The sequence below is a fragment of the Scomber japonicus genome, chromosome 11 (assembly GCF_027409825.1).
Source record: "Scomber japonicus isolate fScoJap1 chromosome 11, fScoJap1.pri, whole genome shotgun sequence".
Lineage (NCBI taxonomy): Eukaryota > Metazoa > Chordata > Actinopteri > Scombriformes > Scombridae > Scomber > Scomber japonicus.
In genome coordinates, this window is record NC_070588.1 from 20,646,267 (window position 1) to 20,673,663 (window position 27,397).

Below are 27,397 nucleotides of genomic sequence, written 5' to 3' on the forward strand. Positions count from 1 at the left end.
CTGAAGTACAAATACAATAGACGCACTTTTGAGTAGTCATATGATTTATGGTCACTGCAAAAGGACCATTTTAGCGTACCTTTCCAATACCAATTCCCAGAATCCTCTCCAAAGTGGTGACCATCTGTTATTTATGTTCTGATCACTTTATGAGGGAAAAGATCATCAAAGCAAAATACTACTTAGTTAGTCTTGTGTTTCAAAAAGGCTCTGCTGCAACGATCATGGCAGAAAATCAACAGTTCCACAGCTCAAGATGACGTCTCGAAAGATACTCAATAAAAAGCAGAAAATCCTCACTTCGTAGAAGCTGCAACCATGAAATATTTGGTATTTTTAGCAGCTCTAACGTTGCCAATGTCTGTCTGTCAGTCACTAGTCCACCACTTTATTCCAGACTGAAGTATCTCAACAAATATTGGAGGGATTGCCATGAAATTTGGTACAACCATTCATGTTCCCCAGAGGATGAATCCTACTGATTTCGGTGGTTAACATTTATGGTGTTGAGGGAAATGTCTTAACAAATCAGATGGATTGATATAAAATTCATTATAAACATTCACCCTTAGGATGTCTCCTCAGGATGAATTGTAATAACTTACCCTGATCCCCTGAATTTTCCAATAGAGCCATCAACAGGACAAAATGTGAACCTTCTGGTTCATGACAAAAAACTTAAATACTAAATACTTACAGTATATACTTAATAGAAAACAAAAGACATTCTGTTCAACCTCAAGCTACAATTAGTTTCGTAATAAGATGTTAGCAAATAGTATATCGGCTAAACATCAAGTGTTAGCATTGTCATTTTGAGCATGTTAGCATGATGATGTTAGCGTTTAACTCAAAGCACCACTGTGCCAAAGCACAATCTCACAGAACCGCTAGCATGAATATAGTCTATTTTCTGTTGATTGATTAATTGGTTAATTGTTTTAGCACAACAACAAAAATACAGTTTACGGAAAAATTTGGTGTAACAGATATACTTAAAGCTGGGTACTTTCCAGCCCTGATAAATAAATATCTGGCACAAGATCTAGACTGTTTACAATGATTATTGGGTTAATTGTTTCAGCACAACAAAAATTACAGGTTCCTGAAAAATGTACTTAAAGTAACAAATGTACTTTCCACTCCTGCTTGTCTAAGAAATCTCTGGCACAAAGTGTAGACAGATTACATAATACTTTAACTAGCTCTGCTGTAAATTTACATAACACTGTATCAGTGTGATAAGTAAACTGCATGGTATTAGAAGAAACAGAGGTAGAAGAACAAAAAAAGTAAGTAAAGCACTGATAATGACATTGCTCTACACTTAGAAGAGGAAGTGTGATTTTAGGTGTGTTCCCAGGCTCCCTGAGATGGGGGCTTTGTGTTACAGAATGAGTCAGCACTGAGGCGAGCTGCCTTCATCTCAGGAGGGGTGAGGGGTGTGGTGGTGGTGGTGGTGAGGGGGCTGATAATGAGTCAATGACAGTCACCTTGTCCCTGACGCCCGGGGCTTAGTGGTCCACCAGCCTGTGATGAATTACGCAGTTCACAAAAACGATTCTCAAGATAAACTCTGTAAAATCATTTTTCATGTGGAATGCCAATTGTGTTTGCTTGTCCTTGGCAAACCCTCAGCTCTGACCTCCCAGAGCAAAACGGTTTCACACTGCACAATTATAGTAATAATACATTGTGTTCACTGTACAACATACTTTAGATCACAGGCTTGTGCAATACCCAATTACTGAAGAAACTCTTTATGTACAGCATGTACTATATCTGTTGTGTCTGGTTTCCAAGCATCACACTTACTGTATTCAAGCTTACTTTGTCCCATATGTGTTACAGGAATATTTTGAAATAAAAACATCTTTCCATACATTGACTCTTTGTTTTTTTTGTTGGAGAACATTTCCTATATTATACACTTTATATGAAATGTTGGCACACCTTTTAAAGCATTTTTTCCTAAAAAAATATATTGTTTTAAATACAATGTACAAAAAGTTGTTTAAATTACAGTCCTCTTTAAACAAAATTTCCCCCAGACAGCATTTCCTTACTGAGCAGTAGTGCAGGGATAATAAGAAAAAACAAAATTTTGTACTAAAATGACTGTAGTTTTGGAAAATACTCACTTGATTTGTTTTATTCACAGTGATGAAGCCTCATAGCAGCTTTTGGTGATCTTAACTATGCATTTTAAAGGGGGTTGTTGTTTTGTTTTGTTTTTGTTTTTTGGAGTGTTTCTGTTCATTTTTTGGTTGGTGAGTTTTGGGGAACTCCTTCCTGAACAGACTCTCATTATCTACTGCCTGATTAGATAATTGTCCTAATTATCCAATCAGGCGGATAATGTCCCAATTATCCAATCAGGACACACACCTCAATACATAAAGAGGTCAGGTATAGACCTTTTTCACAGAAAAAAAGCAGGAAAAACACAGGTGTAAATAATTAAGTTAATAAAATGAATGATGGCTGAATTCCATTTATCTGCCTCATTTTCAGGGTCCTCGTATTCTTCATGCTGGATCACTGGTCACACTCTCATGACTTACTGGGACACTTGAATAAAACAGAGCCATCATTAATGCTATTAGTAACACCTGTGCCCTCCTTGCTGTGAGAAGTGACACTGTAAAGGACACCACTAAACTTCCGGAAAGGCAGGATTAAATCCCTGCCAATTTGTCTCCAGTAAGTGTTTATATCTTGAAATGAGACAAACTTATTGACACTTGATTCTAGGAATTGTTTTAAACAAGTTATTTGTACTGAAATAGGTATGGGGATATTTTTTGTTATTTTAAGAGAAAATGCTTGATATTATGGCCGATTTTGCAGTGCATCCCCCTTTCTTCACTTTCTCTGTTTTCTGCCCAGTATTTTCGCCTCAGATCTCTTGCATGCACATCGACACACACTGAAGATCACATCCTCCGCGATAGACATATTTAATCAGTGTCTTGTTAATTCAGGCGTGGATGTACAGCGTACCAACAGAACAGCATCATTGTCCTCTACAGTACACAATACACACACAGTATTCCAGAGAGTGTCAGAATACATCATTATTAGAGAAGTGGGACATAAATATTAGACAGGCAAAGAGCTTTCCAGTTCATACAGTAAAAGACTTTTTGTACAAAACATATTTCTGCTTTGAAAACAATAATAATAATAATATTAATAAAACATACAGATGGACAAGACACAGGAATCAATATGATTGTAATGTACTGTATGACCCATTTCATTTACTAACTGCTTTCGATGAATCTCCTTGCTTCAAATCAGCACCATGGCTGACATCCCGACCTTTGATGTCACACACACACACACAAACACGCACGCGCGCGCACAAACACACACACACACACACACACACACACACACACACACACACACACACACACATAGACGCATACAAACACACACATACTTGTAACTTCTGGATATTGGGCTGACTGAGTTCAGGTAGGAATGTGTGACATGTAGAGAAAAAAGGGACATGTGAGTCAGTCCCGTCTGCTGTGATGGAGGAAGGAAAAGGATCAAAGATGAGAGTCCATGGAAGTGCACTGAACGCCCGGCGTGTTTTATGATTGGCAGGTCTGGCCTGCCTCCTGCTGTAGCACCATCTCATCCTTGCGGATGGGGAAGGTGTCAATGGTGGTGAATAATTCAGCCGCTGTGATTGGGAATGGGTAGCGCTGCTTGTCCATGCCCTGCTTGTCTATCAACACCATGTGGAAAGACCTTTGTGAAATCCGGAGCAGTAACCTAGGAAATGCACATCAGTAAGAAGATGGAGTGAGCAGCAGTGATGAAGTTATTAAAGTGTGGTCTGTCATAGGATACTTTTGGAGACAAATGGGGATGGCTTGTTATTTTAGCGTTGTGTTAATGTTAGGTTAAGGGTTAGGGTTTGGCATGTGGTGGTTATGGTTAAGGTTAGGACAAGTCACCAGGAAATGAATGTAAGTCAATGTAATGTCCTCTGAAGTGATGGAAAAGTGTGTGTGCGGTGTGCGAGAGTACCTGATTTGCAGGGCCAGCCCTGGGGGAAGCAGCCTGTGTCGAATTCGGCCAACCTGTGCAGGGTAAGTCCCAACCAGCTCAATTACAGTCACATGCCTCAGGTCCAGTCCACACTGGGCATGCTGTTACCACAAGAGAGAAAGAGAGAGACAATGACACACATTGCCTGGTTTGCTGGCTGAGCAAGTTTTGCTTTCTCGTACTTTCTTATTGATTCTTTTCCAGGCAAAAGAAAACACAACTTTTATGTTATATATTATGAAGAAGATAAAACTCCAACCAAAGTTGGCACAGACAGCAGCAGTGATGCATCTTTTACCTAATGAGTGACGCCTCCACTGACAAAATGTGTTTTTCTTCCCGTTCATTCAGTTGGATGTTTTGCCTTCACTGTGCAGAATGATGTATGAGCAGAGTTTGACACTAGAAGGCTGTTTTCACATCCATCAGTGGACGGACGAACGTTTCTCTTTGCTCACCTTAGAGTTTAACATGTTTAAATATTCAACTTTAATAAGTGTGATGTGGAAACTTGAAGACTTTTCAGTTTTTAAAAGTTGTCTTTGTTAGGTTGCAGATACAGCAAGATAACAAAATAGATTTGTGACAGAAAAAGATAATATAATATAATAATATAATCAAACATCATTGTAAGAAGAAATCATTGTTATTGCATATCTTTTTGTTGTGTGTGAAAAGGTTGAAAATTTAACTCAACTGCAGTGATATAACACAAAGAAAAGCAGCAAGTGCTTAAACTGGGGAAACAGGAAACAGACAATTTTGGGCATTTTTGCTTAAAAAAATGATTGAAAACAGATTAATTTACTCAATAAATGGACAGTTTGAGCGCTAGATAGCACAAACACCTCCTGATAGCCAAACTACATGAGAGATTCTAGGAGCTGTCACTCAAGTTGTTCACAAGCCGACGTTTGTCTTTCTGATTATAACCCAGTCACTTAGAAAGGTCAGGCGTTTAAAGACAGCTCTGACTTAATGGTTTCTGACGAGCCAGGAAAGCATCCACCCCCAGAATAGCCTTATCAAAGCCCGTTTCACTGTCATTTCTTCATCGTCTTGACATTTTCTGTTGATCAGGACACCCCAGTCCTATTATTTTGCCTCACTGCTTTGTCCCACTTTGGCAGCAGAACAAGAAAGAAGACCAACCACACTGCCTCCCCATTTTTGAGCAGCATTAGAGAGGACAGACATCACTTCAATCATTTCTTCACACCTGTTCTCCACATACATACATGTCACCTTCTCTCTGTGGGTCGTGCCTCACCTGTAAGTTAGTCATCTGGAAGCGATAATTATGATTGGCAGCTGTAGGGGCCGAGATAATGAGGAGCCGCCGTTTCTCATAGAACTGGTCCAGCAGTGCAGCAGCTGTACGCACTCCCACATTGATGTTCATGGCTGTGATGACAAAGAATTACGCAACATGACATGATATGACAAACAGCGCAATGAGACCCAGCTGCTGGAACAGGAATTCATTATAGTGAGATGCTGCATCATTTGACTCATTTCAAGCTGCTCAGCAGATGGAATCAACCACAACCCACTCGGGTCGAGTATTCAACAATGAATTGAACATGCAACATTTTGCAGACATGTAACCCTGTTTTAGTGATGAGTAGTGCCTAACCCTAACCCTCCAGTCACTCTGGGTTGTGGGCAATGAACAAGACAGTAAACCACCCAACTTCACTTTATCTAGGTTCACATCAGACTCCTGACTCAGCACTCACTCAAGTGTCCCCACATAAAACGACAGCAGGTAGGAACTAAAATTACCATGAGGCTAGAGATGCAATATTTCTTGATCAATTGACAGATAATTAATCTTCAACTGATTGTTTGAGAAGAAAAAAAGGCTTAAATTCTCTGCTTCCAGCAACTTCTTAAATGTGAATATTTTCTGATTTCTTTAGTCTTCTGTGATGGTAAACTGAATATATCTTTAGGTTGTGGAGTGTTGGTCAAGACAAAAAAAAGGTATTTAAGGTTTTATCTTGAGGTTTGGGAAACTGTGGTCAACATTTTTCACCATTTCAAGATATTTCAAAGACCAAACGACTAACTGATTAATTGGGCTTAAAGAGACAGTAGCTAAAACAGCCAGTTTCAGACAAATGCTGAACTGACGGGTAGTATGAATTAAATAAGGATTTGTTAAAACTGTAAATCATGCAATGATATTCCAGTGGAGCCCCAAAATATAAATATAGACCTGGAAATGCACATAATGTATCCCCTTTCATCGATAATATTAATAATCTTTAGTTGCAGCCCTACATGAGGGACATGAATAAGTAACGTAAATGTTAGACATAAACTTTTTTTGATAATTAAATTATTATTATTGGAGTGAAAATGCAAAAAAACTATTTGCAAAAGTCCAGAAAAACAATGTTGTTATTCCTATTAAAATATAATATTTATCCCAGTGAGTAAGTGAGTAAGGTATACTTAAGAACTTAAACCAAAGCAAGGTTACAGTCCAATAATCTCTAATGGTCTGTTGCACAGGAACTGCAGCACTGTCTCTCCAATCGGCTACTTCTTCATGTCTCACAGATACAGACATTCAATAGAAGGATGTACAGTATTGATTCTTCTAATCAATGGATGGTAGAGGTGGGCCTCCTCCACTGAGCAGTTCACAAGGAAAATGTTTAGTACAGGTGAACAAAGTTTAATACATACCTTGTTTTTGTTTGTGTACGTGTGTATCTGTGTGCAGTACATACCTGCACATGTGGTGTCTGTTCCAGACCAGGTGAGTCCATACTGGCACACCCTGGCAGCACTGCCCTGCAGCTCGTAGCCACCGGTGCAGGTGAACACACAAGTGGCCCCATAATTGTCTTTGTCACTGTCACACTTCATATAACCGTTGTCAGGGGGAAATAGTGGGTTACAGCGGCGCACTATACAGGGAGAGAGACATATTAGGCATGTGAGGCAGCAAGGTGGGCTCAAAAGAAAGGAGAGAGAGGGGATGATGGAATAATTTAATTGTTTTTCCATCTTATATTTAAAATATACTATATATATATATATATATATATTGTATCCATGCATCTAAAAAGTAGTAATCTAAAGTAAACACTGGTATAAAACAGAACCTCCCAGACTAATTTCCCAATAATATTATTTTTCATTAAAGTTTGTATCTCTAAACTGAATAATGGAATAATCATAACATAATATTAAGGCCTGCATTCTCACAAAGACTCAGACAAATACAGTCGTTGTCCCCATCAGTTTTTTAAGTCACATGACCTCATGATTTTAAGGTATTTGGCTCAGGTGGTCATCAGTCCCTCATGAATATATCACATGGAATTAACCCCTACAGTACGATGAAGGCCAGACATAAAATCCTGTTTGTTTGTTCTTGTTATGGTAATATTATTAATCATAAACATAGAAGTTATACGTGTTTATTTTACCCGTAACCTGCTACAATCTGCTCCGGTTGTCTGTTTGTTATAAGTCACAAACTGCATTGTAAAATTGTGGACTTAACAAGTCAAATTGGAACAAAACTAATTCCTTCAGATATCAATTAACTCGGAGAGTCTGACAACACTATCATTTCCTTGTAAGTTTACTGGAAAGAACTTCTTAATTTGGTACTAAATATATGTGTAAATAAGGCTCAATTTAAACCCAAGTAAACATCCATTCATTCTTTTCCATTTATGTTGAATTGTGCTCTTACAGAACAAATTTATATTTTTTTGTATTTTTAGTTGACCTGCTTTGCACTGACTAAAAGATACATAGGTTTTACAAATTAATTGAAACACTGTCTCTATTTTCCCCATTATTAGCAGTAACTTATTAGTTCTTTCCTGGAGACTTCTTGGAAAAATACCATAAAGTGAAGTGCTACTAATACCCTGCTCCACACAGATTGATGTGTATATCAAAAACCTTCCATCTCCTCCTCAGCTTTTCAAGGCTCACCTCGCACTCTGACAGTGAAGCGGCAAGATGCTTTGTTCTCTGCACGGTCAAACACAGTGTAGGACATCTTATGGAGCCCCTCTGTGAAGTCTGATTTTGAAGGTTTCCCTTTCAGGATAACACTGCAAAAGACAGGCTTAGTTTATTTCACCTCCCTGTTCAGAGTGGAATAACAAATAGGACTAAAACTGACTGGGTGCAATGATGCAACATGGAAGAAAAAGCCAGAAGGGTGGTGGAGATGAGACTTACTCTGTAAGGATGCCATCTGCAGTGTCCACACCCTCCGGTGTGTCCCAGGTCACCCTTGCCGTCAGTTTTCCTGGTTCTGCCCACTTATCCTTCAGATTAGGACACTTGATTTTTGGAGGATCCATATCTAAAGAGAATGGCAACCAAAAAACAAAAAATATCTAATCAGCAGATCTCTAAATCACATCACATGGTGATGTGATTGAAATACATTTTACTAGCTAGGCCACAAATGGAGAATAGGAAATCTGGTTTCTATTGACTAGAATGGGAGGTGTGCACATCAGTTTCACAGCAGTTAAGAGTGACAACTGTGCAGATTTATGACTCAAACTTTATTTATTAATTCCTGAAACAACAGGGTCCTTGATTTTAGATAGAGGTAGGCAAAAGCAGGCTCCTCACTGTAGCCGGTGATTTTTGTCAGGTGACATGACAACTGTGGCACACAGACCCTGTCACAACCCACCATTACAAGGTCAAAAGACTATTCAGCCATCTACATGATTATTTAAGAGAAAGCCTGTACAATGCAGCTTTCCATGAAAAACAAAGTGATTTTCACGCTCAGACTTACTGCAAAGAAGTGAAAAACATTTATCATTTCCAAGTGATGAGGGACAAACCACATAGTGACCATGAGCATGTTCGGAGACCTGTTTTTTAAAATCAGTTATCTAACCTTATATTATGATTTGTCACACAGGCTTTCATTCAGCAGCCGACAACTGACTTTCTGCATTAAACAAGTCATTAAATTAGTCATTTACACAGTGGATCCCTACAGTACAGCTGCAGAGAAGAACACAAACTGTCTTACCAACACAAGTGGGGACTCCAGCACTCCATGCCTTGTTGTGCTGGCAGGTTGACGTCTTCTGGCCCTTCAGATTGAATCCAGGGGCGCAGAAGAACTCACAACGAGAGTTGAAGTAGGAGCCGTCCGAACATTTGTAGCCGCCATTATTGGGCATGTCCAGCTTGGGACAGCGGATCTCTGTCAGAGAGAGTTCAATGTATTTTTAAGGGTATTCTCACCCACCCCCACCCAACAACAACAGAAGCAGAAAATCAGCACAACAATTGACAGACAGCAATAAAATGATTTGCTTATGGCATTCTCAATTGTATTCCTTCACACTCCTTTTTGGGTCCATATTTTCTCTCAAGGTATAGTAAGGCTTTAATTTCATTCAGTCACCATGTAAAGCACATTTCTAATTCTTCATGATAAATCGTGACCAGCAGCAGAGCATCTTCAGAGCAGCAACCAAAAAGAAACAATATATTTCTGTCATAAATAAAAGAAAACCAGTGATAAATGACTCCACATTTAATCAATCACGATCAGAGATTGATGAATAAAAATTGTTTTTCAGTGAGTAATGTTGGTGATAAATCAGTGTGACCTGGATAAGTCAATTTCTTGCATTTGCTGAAAATAAATGTACCCTTTTAAAAGGAAAAAGGCTCCCATAAAGCAGAAAGCTTTGCTTCATGCCAGTAAGAGCTCAATCTTTATGGAGTGCTGCTTTGAATTAAGACTTTTGTTTCTCCATTCAGTTGAGCTCTCTGCATTAAGTTCAGAGTGATGCATTATTAAAACTCATGATATCGACCTTGCAGCATTGGCCTACTTCAGTATGGTTTTTATTGCATTTGATGTTATTGGATATCTGATCAGCACTACTGTCTTGAAGAGCAGGCCTTCAAGCCGAGCTGACTGTAGAGCAGCAGTGGTAGTTGTAGTAATAGTAATGGCAGCAATTTTCTATCAGTATTTTAACTTACAACGTATAGTGATTTAGTTCCACCGTCGTCTAAATAGTGTTTCCATTGTGTTAGCTCACACTCTGACAAGAGTTAACTTCTGAGAGAAGCAACAGATCTGAGAAATGTGTGGAATAAACATGACCTAATTTTAAAATCCTGAACATCAGCTACAGGCAGTTTGAATTAAAATGTAAGATGTGATTAAGAGGAGATTGCTAAAGAGATAATTAAATATTTAAAGGAGATTGCTCTTTTGGGCAAACATATTGCACAGGATAATATCGCTTCAAATCACTGTTAGCTGCTAGCAAGAGAGCTTTCACACAGAAATGACTCAGAAACCCTCCAACAAATGACAACTGCACTGCTACTGTCAATGAAATAAACTGTATGGAGTAACTGATATTTTAAACTATGATACGAACAATATGTAAAATATGTGGCTATACACTGTATGTGAAAACATTCAAAAATGTAAGAATTACTATCAGCTTTCAGGGATCCATGAGGCAAACCAAGTAAGTAAATGTATCAATGTGTCCACATGTATGATGAGAGAGACATAATATGTTTGTGTGTTCAGGTGGAGGTCAGTTCTCACCTCGGCAGGCGTAGTTAGAAGACCAGTGTTTGCTGGCCATACACACCACTTCTGAGCTCTGGGCCTCGTATCCCTGCTTGCAGCGGACTTTACAGCGTGTCCCCATCACGTTCCTGTAGTGTTCTCCTCTCGGGGTGCGACAGCTGACGTCACCATGTTTCACCTTAATGGGTGCGCACCATGGGGTCCCTAAAAATGGAGAAAAGAAAACTGTGCTGACCTTTTCCTGCACTGCATCACAGCAATTATGCTTTTAGGGTAACCCCTCGTAATTGGAGAGAGGATGATTAATATCCGTATTCAATGACTGGTACTTACCTGAAGACCATAAAAGCTTTGAAAGACTTCCTTAATGAGTGTGAGTGTGAAAATGTGAAAACCCACCAATCATTTGAGTAGAGACAGATATGGTGGATTTCTCATTACCTTATCTGCGACTTCCCATAATCCATACAGACAATGATGCGTAGAGAGTACTTATGTTTCACATAATATATATGTGTGTGTGTGTGTGTGTGTGTGTGTGTGCATGTATGTGTGTTGAGAGAGCAGCTCTTTATCAATAGCCATGGTGCTACTGATTTCAAGTATCAGCTGTGCTTATTGTGCTATTTTGCTGGATCCATTTCCATACCTTCAAGATTGATTGTGATCTAAACATGTTGACTGACCACAGACATAGCAGTGTTACCCTAGCTCATTAAAGTCCCTATTATTTTAAAAAATATTTATTTTTATTAATCAGTAGTTAGAGGAGAAGGTCTACACCTGTCGCGTGTCTATATATATATATGAGGCTATAGGCAGCAGTTTATTAGTTTAGCTTAGCATAAAGACAAGAAACAGTAGGAAAAGCTAACCTGGGCCACTCAATAAAACAAAAAAACAATAAGCACCTCTTAAGCTCAGTAATTAACATTTAATGTCTTTGTTTGATCAGTCTGTACAAAAACTGAAGTGTAGACAACAAGTTGTGATTTTATGGGGGATTAACCAGTGTTGGGCAAGTATTAGTTGCACACATAACCACCTCAATAAAAACACATTATCATTTTACTGCTCTCAAATAAATTATTTGAGCTCTTAATTTAGCATTACCTATCACCTTCATGCCATTAGTCTTATCTTACATGTACCCTTCACATGCTCCCTCTTGGATTTCATAGTTATATTGATCAATTTAGATAAGTGGTCATTTGGGGGTTTGGCTGTTAAACACAACACTGTGAGCTTTGAGTTCCCCTTGAGGAACTGTTTCACCATAAAAAACCTTGATAACAATGTGGATATCATCCAGTTCATAGAAACTCAGCTTCAGGATAGTGCAGTGCTTTCTATCTTCTGTGTTGCCTTCTTCAAACTTCACACCATGTTTTACTGACTTTTATAGGCAGAGGGTAGGATGTAAAAATTATAATATAATTAATTTACAATATATAATATCATATAATATATAAGACAATATTTAAACGATTGTACGAATCACTAGTTTCAATATCCCTCCCTATCAGGCAACCGTGTTTGTTTTCAACTTTTCTCCGCCCATATTGGATACCTCTACCCATCTCTACACCGCTTGTGTAAAAATTCCTTGTTGGATGCCAAGTTTGAGGGGCCACAAGGTTTCTATTCCAATACGCGGAAATCAAAATCTGCAGTTTATTTCCTGCTGGCTCAGGACAAACACTCAACCCTGTGGACCAACACACACACACACACACACACACACACACACACACACACACACACACACATGCTCTTGGAGAGGAGAATACACACCATTTTAGGCTAATTTCCAGTTGGAATAAAAATGAGTATTCATTGCACAGCAAGCTTCACTCACTCTGGGTCTCTCTGTATGTGTGTGTGTGTGTGTGTGTTGGCAAAGTCTCCACAACCACTGACTAAAAGAAAATAATACTACATTTGAGCTTTTACACAAGGAGAGAGTTTGATTTGGCCTCAAGGAAAATGTTCCGTGTCTAAGTGACCCGGAATTTAAAACTAGAAACCTCTTTGACGTAACTGTGTCAGTTAACGAAACTGGTTGAACTAACTGCCTTTGAATTATACCTCTTTAGAGATACTTTGGGAACTCTACAAGAGCTACTTTTCTGCATGAGGTGAGGTAATTCAGGAAATCACGTTTATTTTGAACTCAATAGCGCAGTCCCTAAATTGAAATGAAATTAGTCACTTTTCTGAGTGCATGTGTGTATGGCAGTCACCTTTATATCTACGAGAATACCAGTCCTCATCGTCTCCATAGGCGTAATGTCCTGACCCTGGGGATAAAAGGAAAGAAGAAAAAGCAACTAATACCAAGAAAAGCGCTGCATCCAAGGGGTTAGGCAATGTTTGAAAAGCATTGTCCTAAGCTGACCTGGCAATACCCAAAGTATTGCTCAACTTTTCATCTGAACCACACTCTGGGGGGGGGGGGGGGGGTGATCTGGATCTTTTGGACAAGAGACATGCAGAAAGAAGAAAATGCCAAAAGATCCTCTTTTTCCATCTGGTTTTGAAGAAGGAATCTGTTTAACACAAAGATCCACTCATTCAATCCAGTGGTTTCTTTTTGTGCCCCCCTATTATGTTTGGTAGAAATGGAGGGAGTAAAAGTGTTTTGAAAATGTTTCTTCCAAAACAGGTCCCATGGGTTATACTTACCATAGCTACATATCCATTTTAAGTCGGCTTCAACGTTGCATATATCACTCCAACAGAGCAAAATATATTTTTGAGTTATTGAGTGGTGCTGGTGAAAGACAAATGTGAAGGGAATTGTGATGAGCAGGGAGCATTTTTTAGGAAAGAGGAAGGGATGGAGGGAGATAGAGCAGCTCAAAGAGCAATAAAATAGGGAAGATAGAGGAAACGGGTGAGGAAGGGGTTAAAATGGGGGGAGGGTGTTCAACCTTGGCCCCAGGATGTTATGAACTCCAGTGTGAATGTGTCCTCTGTTCATGATCCACAAGCGAGGAGTGTCCCACCCTCCTCCAGCTTCATATAAGAGTCGCATGTTGGTCAGTGAACCTGATACTGTGCATACATCTCCTGGCCCTTTCCCCAGTCCCCATCATGGCATTTCTGTCAGTTTAATAAAAGCTGTCTGGACCAAAATGCCGCAAGTCATCTAACGCACACACATACACACGGACAACAAGATCTGAGGTTTTAGCAGTCAGATCACACAGCATGGCCTGTACAAAGTGAACCCACATACTGAGTGAGTCAGATTTAGCTGTCTAAAGGGAAAATGTAAGTGTCTGCTGCATAATGGGGGAAAGAAGATGGAGAAAGGTATGGAAAACTAATTACAGGTGTGTGTGTCTGTCTGTGTGTGTGTGTGTGTGTGTGTGTGTGTGTGTGTGTGTGTGCATGCTTGGGTGTGTGCCCTTCACAGTGAAAAGTAGTTAGAGACACATGTACCAGAATAGTTATTAGCTCTTAACAACTTTTCAGGCATTTTATGCAAACAGGAGCAACTTGTTTTTATTGGCTGGCAGGTGTTACCACAAACAACGACTTAAAGGGGACATAATATGCTTTTGTGACATTCTGGCATGTATATGCTGTTATGATGTCAGATGTTAAACACAGTCACTTGAGGACAACGTATGTAAGATTACTCCCTGCAAGTCAATAGCCAAGGTCTCAAACTGCCCTGAACACTTGTCGATGAGCTGATGTCAGCTCGTCACACATTCCAATAAACAGCTATCTGTTCTTCCTTTGATGCTAAGGCTGTGCTAAGGATTGCCCATGTGTGGTTTGTGTTTTCCACTCTCATATTTTGGATTTGAGCCTGCTCTGAATGCCCTTTTTGCCAATTTACCTCTAGATCCCCATTGAAATGATGTCAGATCATACCTTACCCACGAATGGAAGTCTGTTCCATAGCCTAGGTTGTTTCATGGGTTGTTCATGTTGTCTACTTGACAAGGCTTGACTGTGTACAGATGTGTTTGATAAGTTTGTAGTGTATTAGAGTTAAGAAAAGGAAGCTAAATCTGACTAGTAATGAGTAATGTTTATTTAAGCAGAGCTGCCAAAGTCTGCAGAGGGGAAGCTAGTCAATCAGAACAGAATAAGCTCATTTGGAAGGGGACCTTTAAGAGACAGGCACTAAAAAACTTTTAAATTTCATACTAGTCCTTTATGCAGCTCCCCAGTACAGCAGCTGCATAAAGGACTAGTATGAAATTTAAAAGTTTTTTTTAAACTGTACATCATGCAGTAATTCCAGTAGAGCCTCAGAATACAAATATAGAGCTGTGTATAGTATGTCCCCTTTAATTATTCCCTCGTCTACAGACACAAATCCCACCATTTCATAAACACTAGTTATGGCCGGCATTTTTTCTGCAATAGACATTCAATGTAATTACATTCAGTTATTACCTCTGTACATTGTTTTTATTGTAAGTAAGTAAGCAAGCGTCCCATGCTGTTGCCTGCAAACCAAACACTCCCTAATGCCACTGCTTCTCATTAAAATTCAAATCAATCTTTATGCAGATGATACTGTTTTATACTGTGTAACATCTTGGCATCTGGCTTGATGAGAAACTCTAAATATCACATAGAAATCCTTAAATCTTATTAAACTGTGACATAAGGTTGGCTTGTTATACAGGAACAAGAGGCATCCCTGTGACCTGTAGAAGGGGTTGTTGATGCAGTTTTTCTGTCAGTTCTGGAGTATGGGGATGTCATTTATCGACATGGTGGCTGCCTCCACTCTGAGGTCCCTAGAGTCCACTTACCATCCAGCCTCTTGATGACTATTACACCACTCTCACCACTGCATCCTACACACTAACAGTGGTTTCATTTCTTTAATATCCATTGATACTTATTATCTACAAATCCCTTACTATAATATCCCCATCTAATATATAGCCTAATCAAAGCACTTATAACTCTCTGTAACTTAAAGACCATTCTGGATAATTGCTCTCTACTGGTCACTTTGTCTCTATAAATTCATTTAACTGTTAGTGAGGCGTTGCTGTATAAGAGCATGTATGCTCAGCCAGTCTAACCTGCATAAACAAGGAACACAATGCATTTGTCACTGTGGTTAACCCTAACTGACCATTGACCATTAAAAAACTGTTGTGTTTTAGCACTTTTAAACATAATCATTACAGGAAGTAATAGAACAAGGGGGAGCAGACGCAATGAAATGTCAGATGAAGAGCTGCAGGCGACAGGCTGGATGACTCAAACTTCTCAAGCCAACTTTACTGTGCTCTGCTGGAACTACTTACAAAGTGTGCAGCATGAAATCAGACTGTGGTTACTCATAGCTTGATGGGAAACAGCTGATTATTGACCAACTTTAATACAACAATTTGAGGTTGTTTGGCTGTGATATAAACATGTATAAACAGAGTCCCAAAATAGTTTTTTTTTTTACTTTTTAACACAAATTATCTTGTTACTGAATGATTTTCTTTCAACCAGCTACTCAATAATCTCACCTTCTTTTTTTTCATTATACAAACTATAACCGTTTAGGGCTTTTCCACCTCCAAAGTAACCAGCAGGAAAGAGGGCACACAAGGACACTGACAGTGTGAACCCTGTATGTCTCCCTGTATAAACCAGAAAGTATGCTACATTAAACAAAACTCTTTCAGAGCCAAGACAGGCCTTTTTGTGTGTGAAATCATCTATGTGCAAAAATCTATTGAACGATCCTGCTGGGACAGAGAAAGACATACAAACATGCTTTCACTGTATAAGTCACATAGAGCAGAGGCCAACCAGACATAAAAAGTAAAGATTTTGTTGAAATGAATCCATTTTGCTATATGAACTATGATACTAGCTATGACTATACTATATGTTATTACACATAATAAAATATGTCATAAATTGGTTAGTATTCCTACGGAAGCCCAGTATTTGTGTTTTTAATACATCCATGTCATGAAGTTGCTGTTGTCACTCTTCTTGCCTGTAGGTGGCAGGTTTGAAATCCCTCTATATTTACCATACACCGCATTCCACAATGGAATAAAAAATTGGCGTACATGGCATGTATCAAGCATCACATTTTATAGATGCGAAAATAGCTGTTGTGACTCTACACACGATAGTGGTGACTCAGACAATGATTGATGGGAAGTGCTCAAAATCTCATTGAACTGCTCAGTGTAGAGTAAAATATTGAGTTATACAGGCAGTAGTGAATGAGAGGATTATGGAGTGATTTTGGACACAGCTCAGGTCAGAAAATGCTGGCAGTGAGCGATTGGATGATACTTGACCTGACTGGACCTTGTTGATAAAAGTATTTGAGATTCAAATTTAGAAAGAAAATATGTGATCTGAGACACATTTTCATTTAGATTTAATAAATCTGTCAACATGATGAAGTTAGATCTCCTGCCAGTATCATCCTCCTGTTTACTTCCTTTCTGCTTCAAATTACTTCTTCGAAAAATGTCAAACTGTTAAGGGAGGGAGCATAAAAGCTTGACTTCCTGACAAATTAATAAGCTTTCAATTACAGAATCTGATATTCCAATTAACTTTTCTCAGCGGGATTGTAATACAAAGTGTCATTATATGGAGGCTTGTTCTCTGTAAATGTTAAAGGCTTAACTATAGGCGAACGGAGCATAAAATAAAATGGGATTTCCTTTATTTTAACTCTCAATTCAACATGATTAACGAGTTCCATAATTGCTCCATGGGAGCACTAAACTGATTCCTGTCCCATTTGAACTGTATATCAACACGCCTGCTGCTTCTTTCTTAACCACATCAACATAGCTCACCATAAGAAATAGGATTAATGGTGAAAAATATATTTTTTTAAGAGTACAGAATATAAAGCTAAGCAGTTACTTGAGCAGGATGATGTACTACATTACCTGAGACACAGAAATGAGGAATTAGCTGTCAGCAGCAGAGTTAAAGGTCCAGTGTGTAGGATTTAGTGTTTTTGGTTTTGTTTCGGACACAGCATTTATCTTTCTGCTCTTAAAGCTGCATCAATCAGTATGAATGTATTAACAATGGATCAAATGATTAAGTTTAATGTGAAGGGTTTAAATTGTCGAATTATCACCCAACTCCACAGAGCATATTGGCATATCTAAAACCTACATTAACTGATTTTTTGGCGACTTGGGGGCAGCAGAAACAAGTTGTGAGCACTACAGTGACATATCAGAACTTTTTTAGCTGACATTTTGAGCTTGTTAGCATATAGTTGCTTATTTACAGCAACAGTCATATAACATATTAACTCTGGTTCTTTAGCTGCTAAATACTCCACTAAGCTCACCAGCTAACTGTGTCTGTTTGCTATTTGGTGCTGGGCAGGTAGTGTATAGTAAGTTTATAGGGCTTGTTCTTTGTTCATTCTTAAAATGATATGTATTTATATATATATTTATTTATATATTTATTTCTATGTAGAACCACATAAAAACATCTCTGGTTATATATTCATTAATTAACAGCTACAGTTTCTGATCTGTTTTTTAGTCGTTCCTTTGCAACTGTTCAGGATTTACCTAATCATAAAGTGTCACTCCTTTTTCTGGCAGAGACATGCTGTAGAGTAACTGTTCTCCAGTGATGGTGCTGGCAATATCTCAAGTTACTCCCTATGTGTGTGGAGGATCTTTCTGCTTCAGACCCACATCAGTACAAGAAGCATCATGGAAAATATGACCAGGCTTTCACAAATACTTGCTGTTAAGGGGTTTAACTGTACGAAGCAATGCAGAACACTGGCCTTAAAAAGAAATCCCATGGATGGCTTTCCATTGTTAAAAAAACAAAGATCAAGCAAGTTACACAACTGATAAATGGGCTAAGTGACCACCAGATCAAACACAAACACACACCCCTGTACTATTCTAAAAAAAAATCCACACACACACACAAGTACGAACCAGAGGCCTTACTGTCAGCTCGACAAGCAGTATTTAGTGTGTCAGTACAAATGCTCGCCAGCTTGTGTTCATGTTTCAGCCTGTATGATCATACAGCAGTGGTGGTGAGCCACTCTCAAACCATCTACAGGCACATAACCACTGTTCCTGCACACACACACACACACACACACACACACACACACACACACACACACACACACATAGAACTTACATCCAGACTTTGAAGTCATTTCAGCTCCTCACTGCAGGCTACAGGCTCTGCTCTGTCTGGCTCCGTCTATCCGGCCAGCCTGTATGTTCCCTTCTGTTGGATACCATACTTCAGTGTGTGTGTGTGTGTGTGTGTGTGTGTGTGTGTGTGTGTTACAGAGGGTCCTTCAGTGTTTACTCAGCATTAGGGCAGAAACTCATCAGTGAAATACTGTAAAATACTTCCAGCAATCATGCAACAGATGTGAAAGCCCTTGGCTATAATTAATTTGGCTGATGGAGCTTTTGCTTTCAGGCTCTTGGGAAAGAATATGAAACATATAAAGTGAAGACAAGGAAAAGCTCTGATCCTCAGCTTTCATTAGAGCCACAGACTGAGCTCTGTGCAGAGAAACGTCCCCCAGATGCACACTGTACTCCCCCCGCTCCCCACCCCCTCCACGTAAACACAAGCGCGGTTCACCAAAAACCAACAGTGGAGATAAGAGGCCTCAAATGCATGCAAGAAGTGCAAAATAAAAATAAAAAACTCTATAAAAACCACAAAACGTTTACTATAAATACAGCATGAAAGCAGTGACATATCTCATTTTAATCAGACTGTCTAAATATAGACTGTTCGACTATTTGATCCGGACCAGCAGAGCACAGAAGTCAAGGTGTTAATGTTTTTATATTAGTCCTTACCTTCGTACCCGGCGCAGAAGCACAGCTGGACAAACAGGAGCACCAGCGGCCACATGTCCATATTGAGACGCGGGTCGGACGCTCTTCAACATGTGAAGGGAGCTTGCAGGAAAACTTCCAGCGCATTCCTGCTTTCCAAAGACCCGCCTCTTGCTCCAGAAACAAGGGAGGATTCTCCAAACACAGTCAGTCCGGCCGGTATGAGGCAGATAGTGAAGCTGTGCCAACATCTGTGGGTAAACTGTGACATGTATTCACCGCAAGGGACTTAACTAATCATCAACCCACTTATATTAAGTTATTTTCCTCATTTAAGTCCTTGATCTCATCCACTCTGAATGTTACTTTACAAAATGAGTTACTGGACATAAATACGAATTAGAGGTGGGCCTGCTTGAGTAGTCATACTCAATATACAAACTTTAATTTCTCTTATTCTAGCAATTTAAAATCCTTTGAATCCTTTGAAGAAAATAACACATCACCTTTGGGATGGGCTGCTCATGCTTGCTCTATGGCCTAGGGCTGGTTAAATGGACAAATTCATTTTATATCAATACTGCAACAACACTGTTGGGATAAGCTTAAGTCTGGCAAGTTCAGAAAATTACACTTTATCATAACACAGCCAAGACAACCCAAGTCTCATATCACAATATCAATATAATATCGATGTATTGCCAAGCCCTACTAAAGATATACCTGTGACAGTTACCAAGGGTTACTTGTTATGTTTACCAGAGGGGTCACAAGTCAAGGATATGTTATTTTAACATTTTGTAACACCATCATATTTCTAATTAAGTAAACCATCCACCCTTGCATAAGAACACTTGTTTCTTAACCGGTGCCAAATTAATTAATTAAGACTAAGGATTCAGCTGGAGCAGCAATTAATGATGTTTTCTGTTATAACAGTGTTTAAAAATGTGTTGCTGTATTTTGCTTCAGTTTTATTTCACATTTTCGATTGGTTATGTGTGTCCCACTGGATTCGCTCAGCAGCCTGTTAGCACGGCCCGTACCCCAGTGTGGAAGCCACTGTGGTAAATGATTGTGTTGACAAATGTTGGTGAAAATACTGCCTATTTAGATATAGGTGAAGTATTCAATTTTAACAAGACTCTAAATAAGGAAAAGAGTCCAATCACTCTTGGACTAGTCATTACTGTATATGAGTCCAAGAGTAAGAGAACAGCTTACTGCAGAAGCTGTTTAGTAACTCTTAATCTTCTGCTTTACACAAACATATTGCCATCGAAAGCTCCAGTATCTTGACTCAGTCTTACTGTTTGATAATGACATAAACATCTGACAGGAAGTTGAATCCAATTTGTTTCTAGCGAGGCTTTTCGAATGAGATGTGCAGTGACCGTACTGTAATCAAATTTGTCTTTTTCTCTAGTCATGGTGGAAGTGGTATGGTAGGAGTTGCAGTACTTTGTTGTAGATCAAATTCTGGCTTGATAGCAGCTTTCTATGGTGGATCATTATCCTCTGTCATAAGAGGTGCACACATACACAAACACAAACAGCGGGAGAGCCAGGGGGGTGAAAGCACAGACCTGTTGAAAGCCTAATCATTGTTTTATTTTCTCCTCTGCAAGCAAAAGTTTGGTTAAATAGACCCTGTAATGTGTGAGGGGACGAGTCCACACATGAACATGTTGAAGTGTTCTTTCTCTTGTCAGGAAACCGTAAAAGGGAGGTGTGCGGTGAAGTGACTGTGAAAGGATCTCCTAAACTGTAATTACATGTGGGTTCAGTCAACTGTTACGCGTGCTCAGGCAGAAACATCCCTCTCAGTCAGATCAGGTAAAGAAAGGGTGAACTGACTCCACTATTACACATCCTGGCTCTGGAAGACAGGTTTGCCACTCTGATGTGGTGTTACAGCCAATGATTTGGATTAAGATTGACTCTGGGTTATGTTGTGTTTAATAGTTGTTTACACAGATTTACACTCCACATGTGTTCTCTTTGTGCATATTTGGAGTAATGTGTTATAGTTTAAGCATTAAAAAGCATTGTTTCTAATCCAGCTAAATACCTCCCTCCTATCCAAACATTCACAGCATGTAATTACTACAGGAGTTTTCTCACCATGGAGGTAGTAAACAGTGTATAGACAGATTATGGGCTTTTGTTGTACAGTCTTAACAACTAAATCAAAACATATAATTGTATTAATTCAACATGCAGAAACAAGGCACACTCTCAACAATACAAATACACATACATTTATAAAGACACAAAGACATAAAATACACAATTGGTCTTACAAATGGTTAAGAATGTAATCATTTTTATATCAAAAAGTTGCAATGTTTTCAGTCTGTTTCAATTATTAAAAAAGACGGTGTCCTGTATTAACAAGTTTCACACTTCAGTTTGACTTACGTTTCCATTTTTAAAAGATAAGTTTGATAATATTCCATATTTTTCTGAAATGCCCAAAACTAATAAGTGTAGCTAAAGCCTGATATAGTTTATTCATCTGTGGCATAGATTTGCATCATGTCTAAAAAGTATTAAGAACATATCAATGGGCCACATTGCTGCACTGGGTGATGTTGCAGTTACCATGAATGTGGGAACTCCAGTGTATGTCATTCATCATATAGCATCTTGCTGCTGTAAGTACTCATTATGGCAAGGAGCAGGTATTAATGTGCAGCTGAATATAGTCCCAGACAAATGCACTATTTACTCATATTAGTGTTTTGTTTGCTAAAAACTACAGTGCCCAGCTGTTAAAGAAAATTACTGAGACCTTTAAAGTGGACGTGAAATGCACATTTCCAGGTCTATATTTATATTCTGGGGCTCTGCTGGAATACCCTTACACGATTTACAGTTCAATAAACTCTTTATTTATGTTAAACTGACCTTTTACACAGCGCCTTAGTTCAGCCTCTGTCTGAAACAGGACGTTTCATTTAGCTCATGTCCCTTTAAGGCCCCCCTCCCAATGACCCTTCTTTGTTCTGATTGGTCAGCTAATGCCCCCTCTGCAGAGTTCCAGTGGTTCAGGAAGCTGTGTGAACAAACAACAGATGTAGGATTTCATTTCTTTTTCCCGTTATTTATATTTCAAGCAAGAATCCAATCCAAAAACTACGATCGGACAATGTGAACAACTTTTACAATCTTAGCATCAAAGACTGCGGAACAGACAGCTGTTTGTGATCATACATTTCATCGTGAGTAGGAAGTAGTCTAGATTAGTGGCCCTGGCTATAGACGTGACTTTTACACACGTTTACTTCAAGTTTTGGAACTTTGACCATGTTTAATACCAGATGATAAAACAGAAGATCACAAAAAGCACAATATGTCCTGTTTTTTGTTTTTTTTCCTCCAAGATTCAGTAGGAACCAGTAGGAGCTCGGAGACAGGGTCTGGATGTCGGGCTAACATGTGGTTGGTTTTGGACTTCTTGGGATTTGACTTGTCGGCAATAAAAACATATGAAACATTTATCTGTCTGACTCACAGTGAGACTCTTTGGCAGCTGATTAGTTGATATGAGTCAGTTGTGGGACGGTGTTTGATCAGGTCACTGTAGGTCGAGGTACTGCGGCAGCACATTGTTCCAGAATTGTTTTGGGTCGTCTGGTTTCTGCTCGGCTGCAGCCCTCTGTTTGGTCCTCGGTGCCGGTTTGGGCGTTTCTTCCTGTCGTTTCTCCTTCCTGTCTGGAGGAGCAGATTTAGGAGGCGATTTGTCCTCTTTTTTTACTTTTGTTGATTTGGCTATTTTCTTTTCTTCTTCTTCTTCTTCTCCTTCTTCTTCTTCTTCTTCCTCCTCCTCCTCTTCCTCTCCATCCTCTTCATAATCTTCTTCTGCTCCTTCCTCTTCCCCCTCTTCTTCCCCCTCCTCTTCACTCTTTTCTGAATCATTACCTTTTGTTTCTTCTCTCTTACTTTTCTTGAGTTTTGTCTCTGTTTTCAGTTTAATCTGCGAGTCGTTCTCATCTTCCTCTTCCTCACCCTCCTCTTCTTCCGCCTCCTCACCTTCATTCTCTTCCTCTTCTCCTTCCTCCTCTGCAACCTCTTCCTCAGCCTCTTCTTCCTCCTCAGCCTCGTCTTCTTCCTCCTCCTCTGCCATCTCTTCCTCCTCTGCGACCTCTTCCTCAGCCTCTTCTTCCTCCTCAGCCTCTTCTTCCTCCTCAGCCTCGCCTTCTTCCTCCTCCTCTGCAATCTCTTCCTCCTTCTCTGTACTCTCCTCGCTTCCCTCATCTTCCTCTTCCTCATCAGCCTCCTCTTCTTCCTCCTCCTCTGCCATCTCTTCATCCTTCTCTGTGCTCTCCTCGTTTCCCTCATCTTCTTCTTCCTCACCCTCTTCTTCTTCCTCCTCTGCCGTCTCTTCTGTATCTTCGTCATTTCCCTCATCTTCCTCCTCTTCACCCTCTCCTTCTGCGTCTTCCTCTTCCATCTCCTCGTCATGTTCCTCATCCTCTTCCCCCTCATTTTCCTCTTCCTCACCCTCTTCCTCACCCTCTTCCTCCTCAGCCTCTTTCTCACTGCTCTTATCTAAAGATGCCTCTTCCTCATCTTCCTCACCCTCTTCCTCCTCCATTTCTTTATCACTACTTTCATCTTGCTCTTCCTCCTCTCCAACAGCCTCACTGTCTTCTTCCTCCTCATTTTCAACACTTGATTCATCCTGTTCATCATCCTCTTCTTCACTCTTATCTGTCATTTCATCCTCTGAGTCTTTATCCTCATCCTCACTTTGAGTGGAATCTTCATCACCTTTTTCCTCTTCAGTTTCATCCTCTATGTCAACCTCATTTTCCTCTTCTTCTACACTCTTTGTAGAATCAGACTCTGCAGTGTCACTTCCCTCCTCCTCTTCCTCCAATTCAGACTCTTCGCTCTTACTGCCAGCCCCGCTTCCTGACTCTTCACCGCTTTCATCTTCTTCGACATCGCTCCCATCACTTTCATCTTCTTCCTCTTTATTCTCTTCGTCACCTGACTCCTCTTCACTCACACTTCCTTCCGCCTCTGCTGCTTCAGATTTCTCGCTGCTTTCTTCTCCCTCCTCTTCTCCTTCAGTGTCTGTAGCATCACTCTCATCACTTACTTCAACCTCTTCATCATCACTTGATCCTTTGGTTGCATCATCTTGCTCTTCTTCGCCCTCCCCTGAACCACTCTCCTCTTCAGCCTCTGTGACATCACTAATTTCACTTTTGTCCTCCTCTTCTTTGTCCTCCGTATCGCTTCCACTTTCTCCCACTTCATCCTGTTTCTGTTCCTCATCCTCAGTGACTGTTTCTTCTCCCTCATTATTCTCATCCTCTTCAGAAGCCTTATAGGTTGTGTCATCATCATCCTCCTTTTCTTCATGTCCTTGTTGGGAAGTTTCTGTGTTTGTGCTACTGTTTTCACTCTCCGCTTGTGAAACATCTTCACCTTCGATCTGCTCAGACATGTCACTTTTCATTACTTCCTGCTCCGACTGATCATGAGTGGTATCATAACTTTCTTCTTCTTTTACTACACTTCCTGACAGTGTATCTTTGCTGGTTTCTTCAATTACGTTTGATCCTTCTGTTGAAGACAAATGCGACAATGTCGAGGAGAAGGACGGCTGGATGATTGCACTCTGCTTTGTGAACTGATTCGCTCGACCGGATGTTTTACTTGGTGTAGATGCAGCCGTGTCACTGTCAGAGTAAAAACCCCTCACATTTGCCACTGCTTCACTGAGGACCCCCATAGCTGCACCTGCCATCCCTACAGCAGGAAGAACAGAGGTTGCGTCACTGAGAATTTCCCCCCACCTTGGTTTTTCTTCTGTCAGGCCCCAAATATCCTCCTTGTCATTTTTAGAAACAAGCAGATCCTTATCAACAGGTTCAAAGCCTTGTTGGGATTTGGCACCACTAACAGACACCGCCTCTGTTCTCGCTGGGTTGTGTGAGGAAATGGGGATAGATACCACTTCAGTAGGTGCATCCTGCTGTGATAACAGCTGGCTGGAGGCTCCAGTGAGATTACTCTTCGACGTGGCCCTCGTATTATCTTTAGTGTCTACATCAGTTTCTCTATCGCCTTTGATTTTCTCTCCTTCTTCTCCCCCTGGCTTTGTTTTTTCCTTCAGTTTCGATTCTTTTACCTTCTTTTTTTCCTTTGTGTTAGCGTTGTCATAATTGGGCAACTTCTGCTCATCGACAGGTTTATCTTTAATTTTTTTAGCTGTGTTCTTGGCAAAATTCAACTCACTTTCTGTACCCTTCTCTTCGCTTCTACTTTTAACTGGAGCTTTGAGTGGTGTGGATTTGACATCTTGCGTTTTCGCTTTAACTTTCACAGGTGTAGATTTCACACCAAGAGATTTCTTAGATTCAGACCGAACAGGTGCTTTTTTTGCTGGTGGTGATTTAACATCCAGTGCTTTACTTTGACCTTTAGACTTAACCTTGTGCAGATTTTTTGTTTGAGGCGATTCGACTTGCTCTGTCCCCTGTTGCTCCTCCAATTTAACAGGCTTGACATCATCAGTTTTATTCTGCATTTCTGCATGATTGCTCCCTTCCTCTGCAGCATTTTCTACAGTTAAAAAATATCCATTTTTGAAAGATGTGTTGGTTGTATCATTTTCCATAGTGACCTTAATAACAGGGGATGTCTTGACAACCGCTTTTGATTTAGTCATCTCCTTGTTCTGTGTGCCTGTTGTCTTTTTCAAGTCTTCATTAAAGGAGCTATCGCTCATGTCATCTTGATTCATAAAAGTTTCTTTTAAGTTTGTATTTCTCCTGGTATTTTCTTTCAGTTCAGACACTCTTTGTTTTTGATCAGTCAGTGTCCTCCAGACAGATTGTGGCGTCTTTGAGCTCAGTTCTGATACCTTGCTTTGTTTTGGTGCACCTGATTTAAAAAGGGAATGCTCTTCTTCAGCTTTTTTATTTTCTTGAGTTTTGATTGTATTGGACTGTTTGGTGATGTTTTCTTTTCCTTTAGAAGTCTCTTTGGTCTTTTTTTTAATGTTCTTTAGTAGAGACACTTCTTTCTTTGAAGAGCTGGAGCCTTCCAGGAGCTCTGTGGGTAAGGCCTTGTGAGGGTTTTGTTCTGCTTTCCCACTGGAGAAATGCTGTTCGCCAAATGCCTCTGCCTCTGCCTCTTTCACAGCTCTTCTAAGAGCTCTGCCCTTTTTCTTTTCCTGTAATGGGTCACAGAAAAAATAGGGTTTTAGAAAAAATGTAAAAGAAAAAATGGAATCAGGCAGAGAAATGTCACATGCTGTTAATACTGTGTTTAAAAAAAGGAAAATGTATAAGTACCTCAGCAGACCTGTAATCAATATGACTGGATATGTAATTGTGGTGTTTTATGTGTATTTTATTGCCAAATGTCATCTTTAGTTTAAGAAAGTGGTTTCTTGCTGAATAACAAAAATGCCCCTGAAGCAAAAAATAATGTTTACCTACATGAACAGAATCAGAATCAGTGTGTCTGGCGATAGGTTTCACTCATTTTTCTAGGTATATATGTCACTCACCAAAAACACTTAAAAAGATCTTTTGAATATAGTATACAATACTGATGCCACCATATGTCATCTATCTATCATCTACTGCACATGTACAAACATATTTTTGTACATTATAATTTCAACATGTATAGTAGCAGCATACGGAAAAGTATCTTTTTTCTGCTGTATGAGTAGCTTTAAATGGTAACAACAAGAATATCAGTGTGTTCATAGTCAATATGTGCATGGTGGGCACACATGACAACATCAATAAACCTATCATGATGAATGAGGTATGATGTAAAAGAACCTCATTTAATAACTGTATCTGCAGCATTTCTGGCACCTCAATGTAGTTCAACAATTATTTAGTGCACTGTTCAAAGTAATATTCTTTGTTTCACACATGGATGCACATACGGACATAAG

The 27,397-nt window shown here is 39.6% G+C and overlaps 1 protein-coding gene across 2 annotated transcripts; it reads right to left on the bottom strand.

Annotated features, from left to right (window-relative positions):
- Positions 1–2,844: 2,844 nt before the first annotated feature.
- On the bottom strand, positions 2,845–19,678 carry srpx (sushi-repeat containing protein X-linked). 2 transcript variants are annotated; one of them, XM_053328870.1, is made up of 10 exons: positions 19,483–19,677; positions 12,889–12,945; positions 10,661–10,849; positions 9,107–9,283; positions 8,287–8,413; positions 8,035–8,156; positions 6,810–6,989; positions 5,339–5,472; positions 4,048–4,169; positions 2,848–3,789 (listed from the first exon to the last, which is right to left on the bottom strand). In XM_053328870.1, exons 1-10 carry the CDS (start codon positions 19,541–19,543, stop codon positions 3,606–3,608), a joined length of 1,353 nt encoding a protein of 450 aa, XP_053184845.1. In that variant the 5' UTR covers positions 19,544–19,677; the 3' UTR covers positions 2,848–3,605. The 2 variants fall into 2 exon arrangements, with proteins under 2 accessions (XP_053184846.1, XP_053184845.1); XM_053328871.1 differs by lacking the exon at positions 12,889–12,945 and having other exon boundaries at positions 2,845–3,789; positions 19,483–19,678.
- Between the last annotated feature and the right edge of the window lie 7,719 nt (positions 19,679–27,397).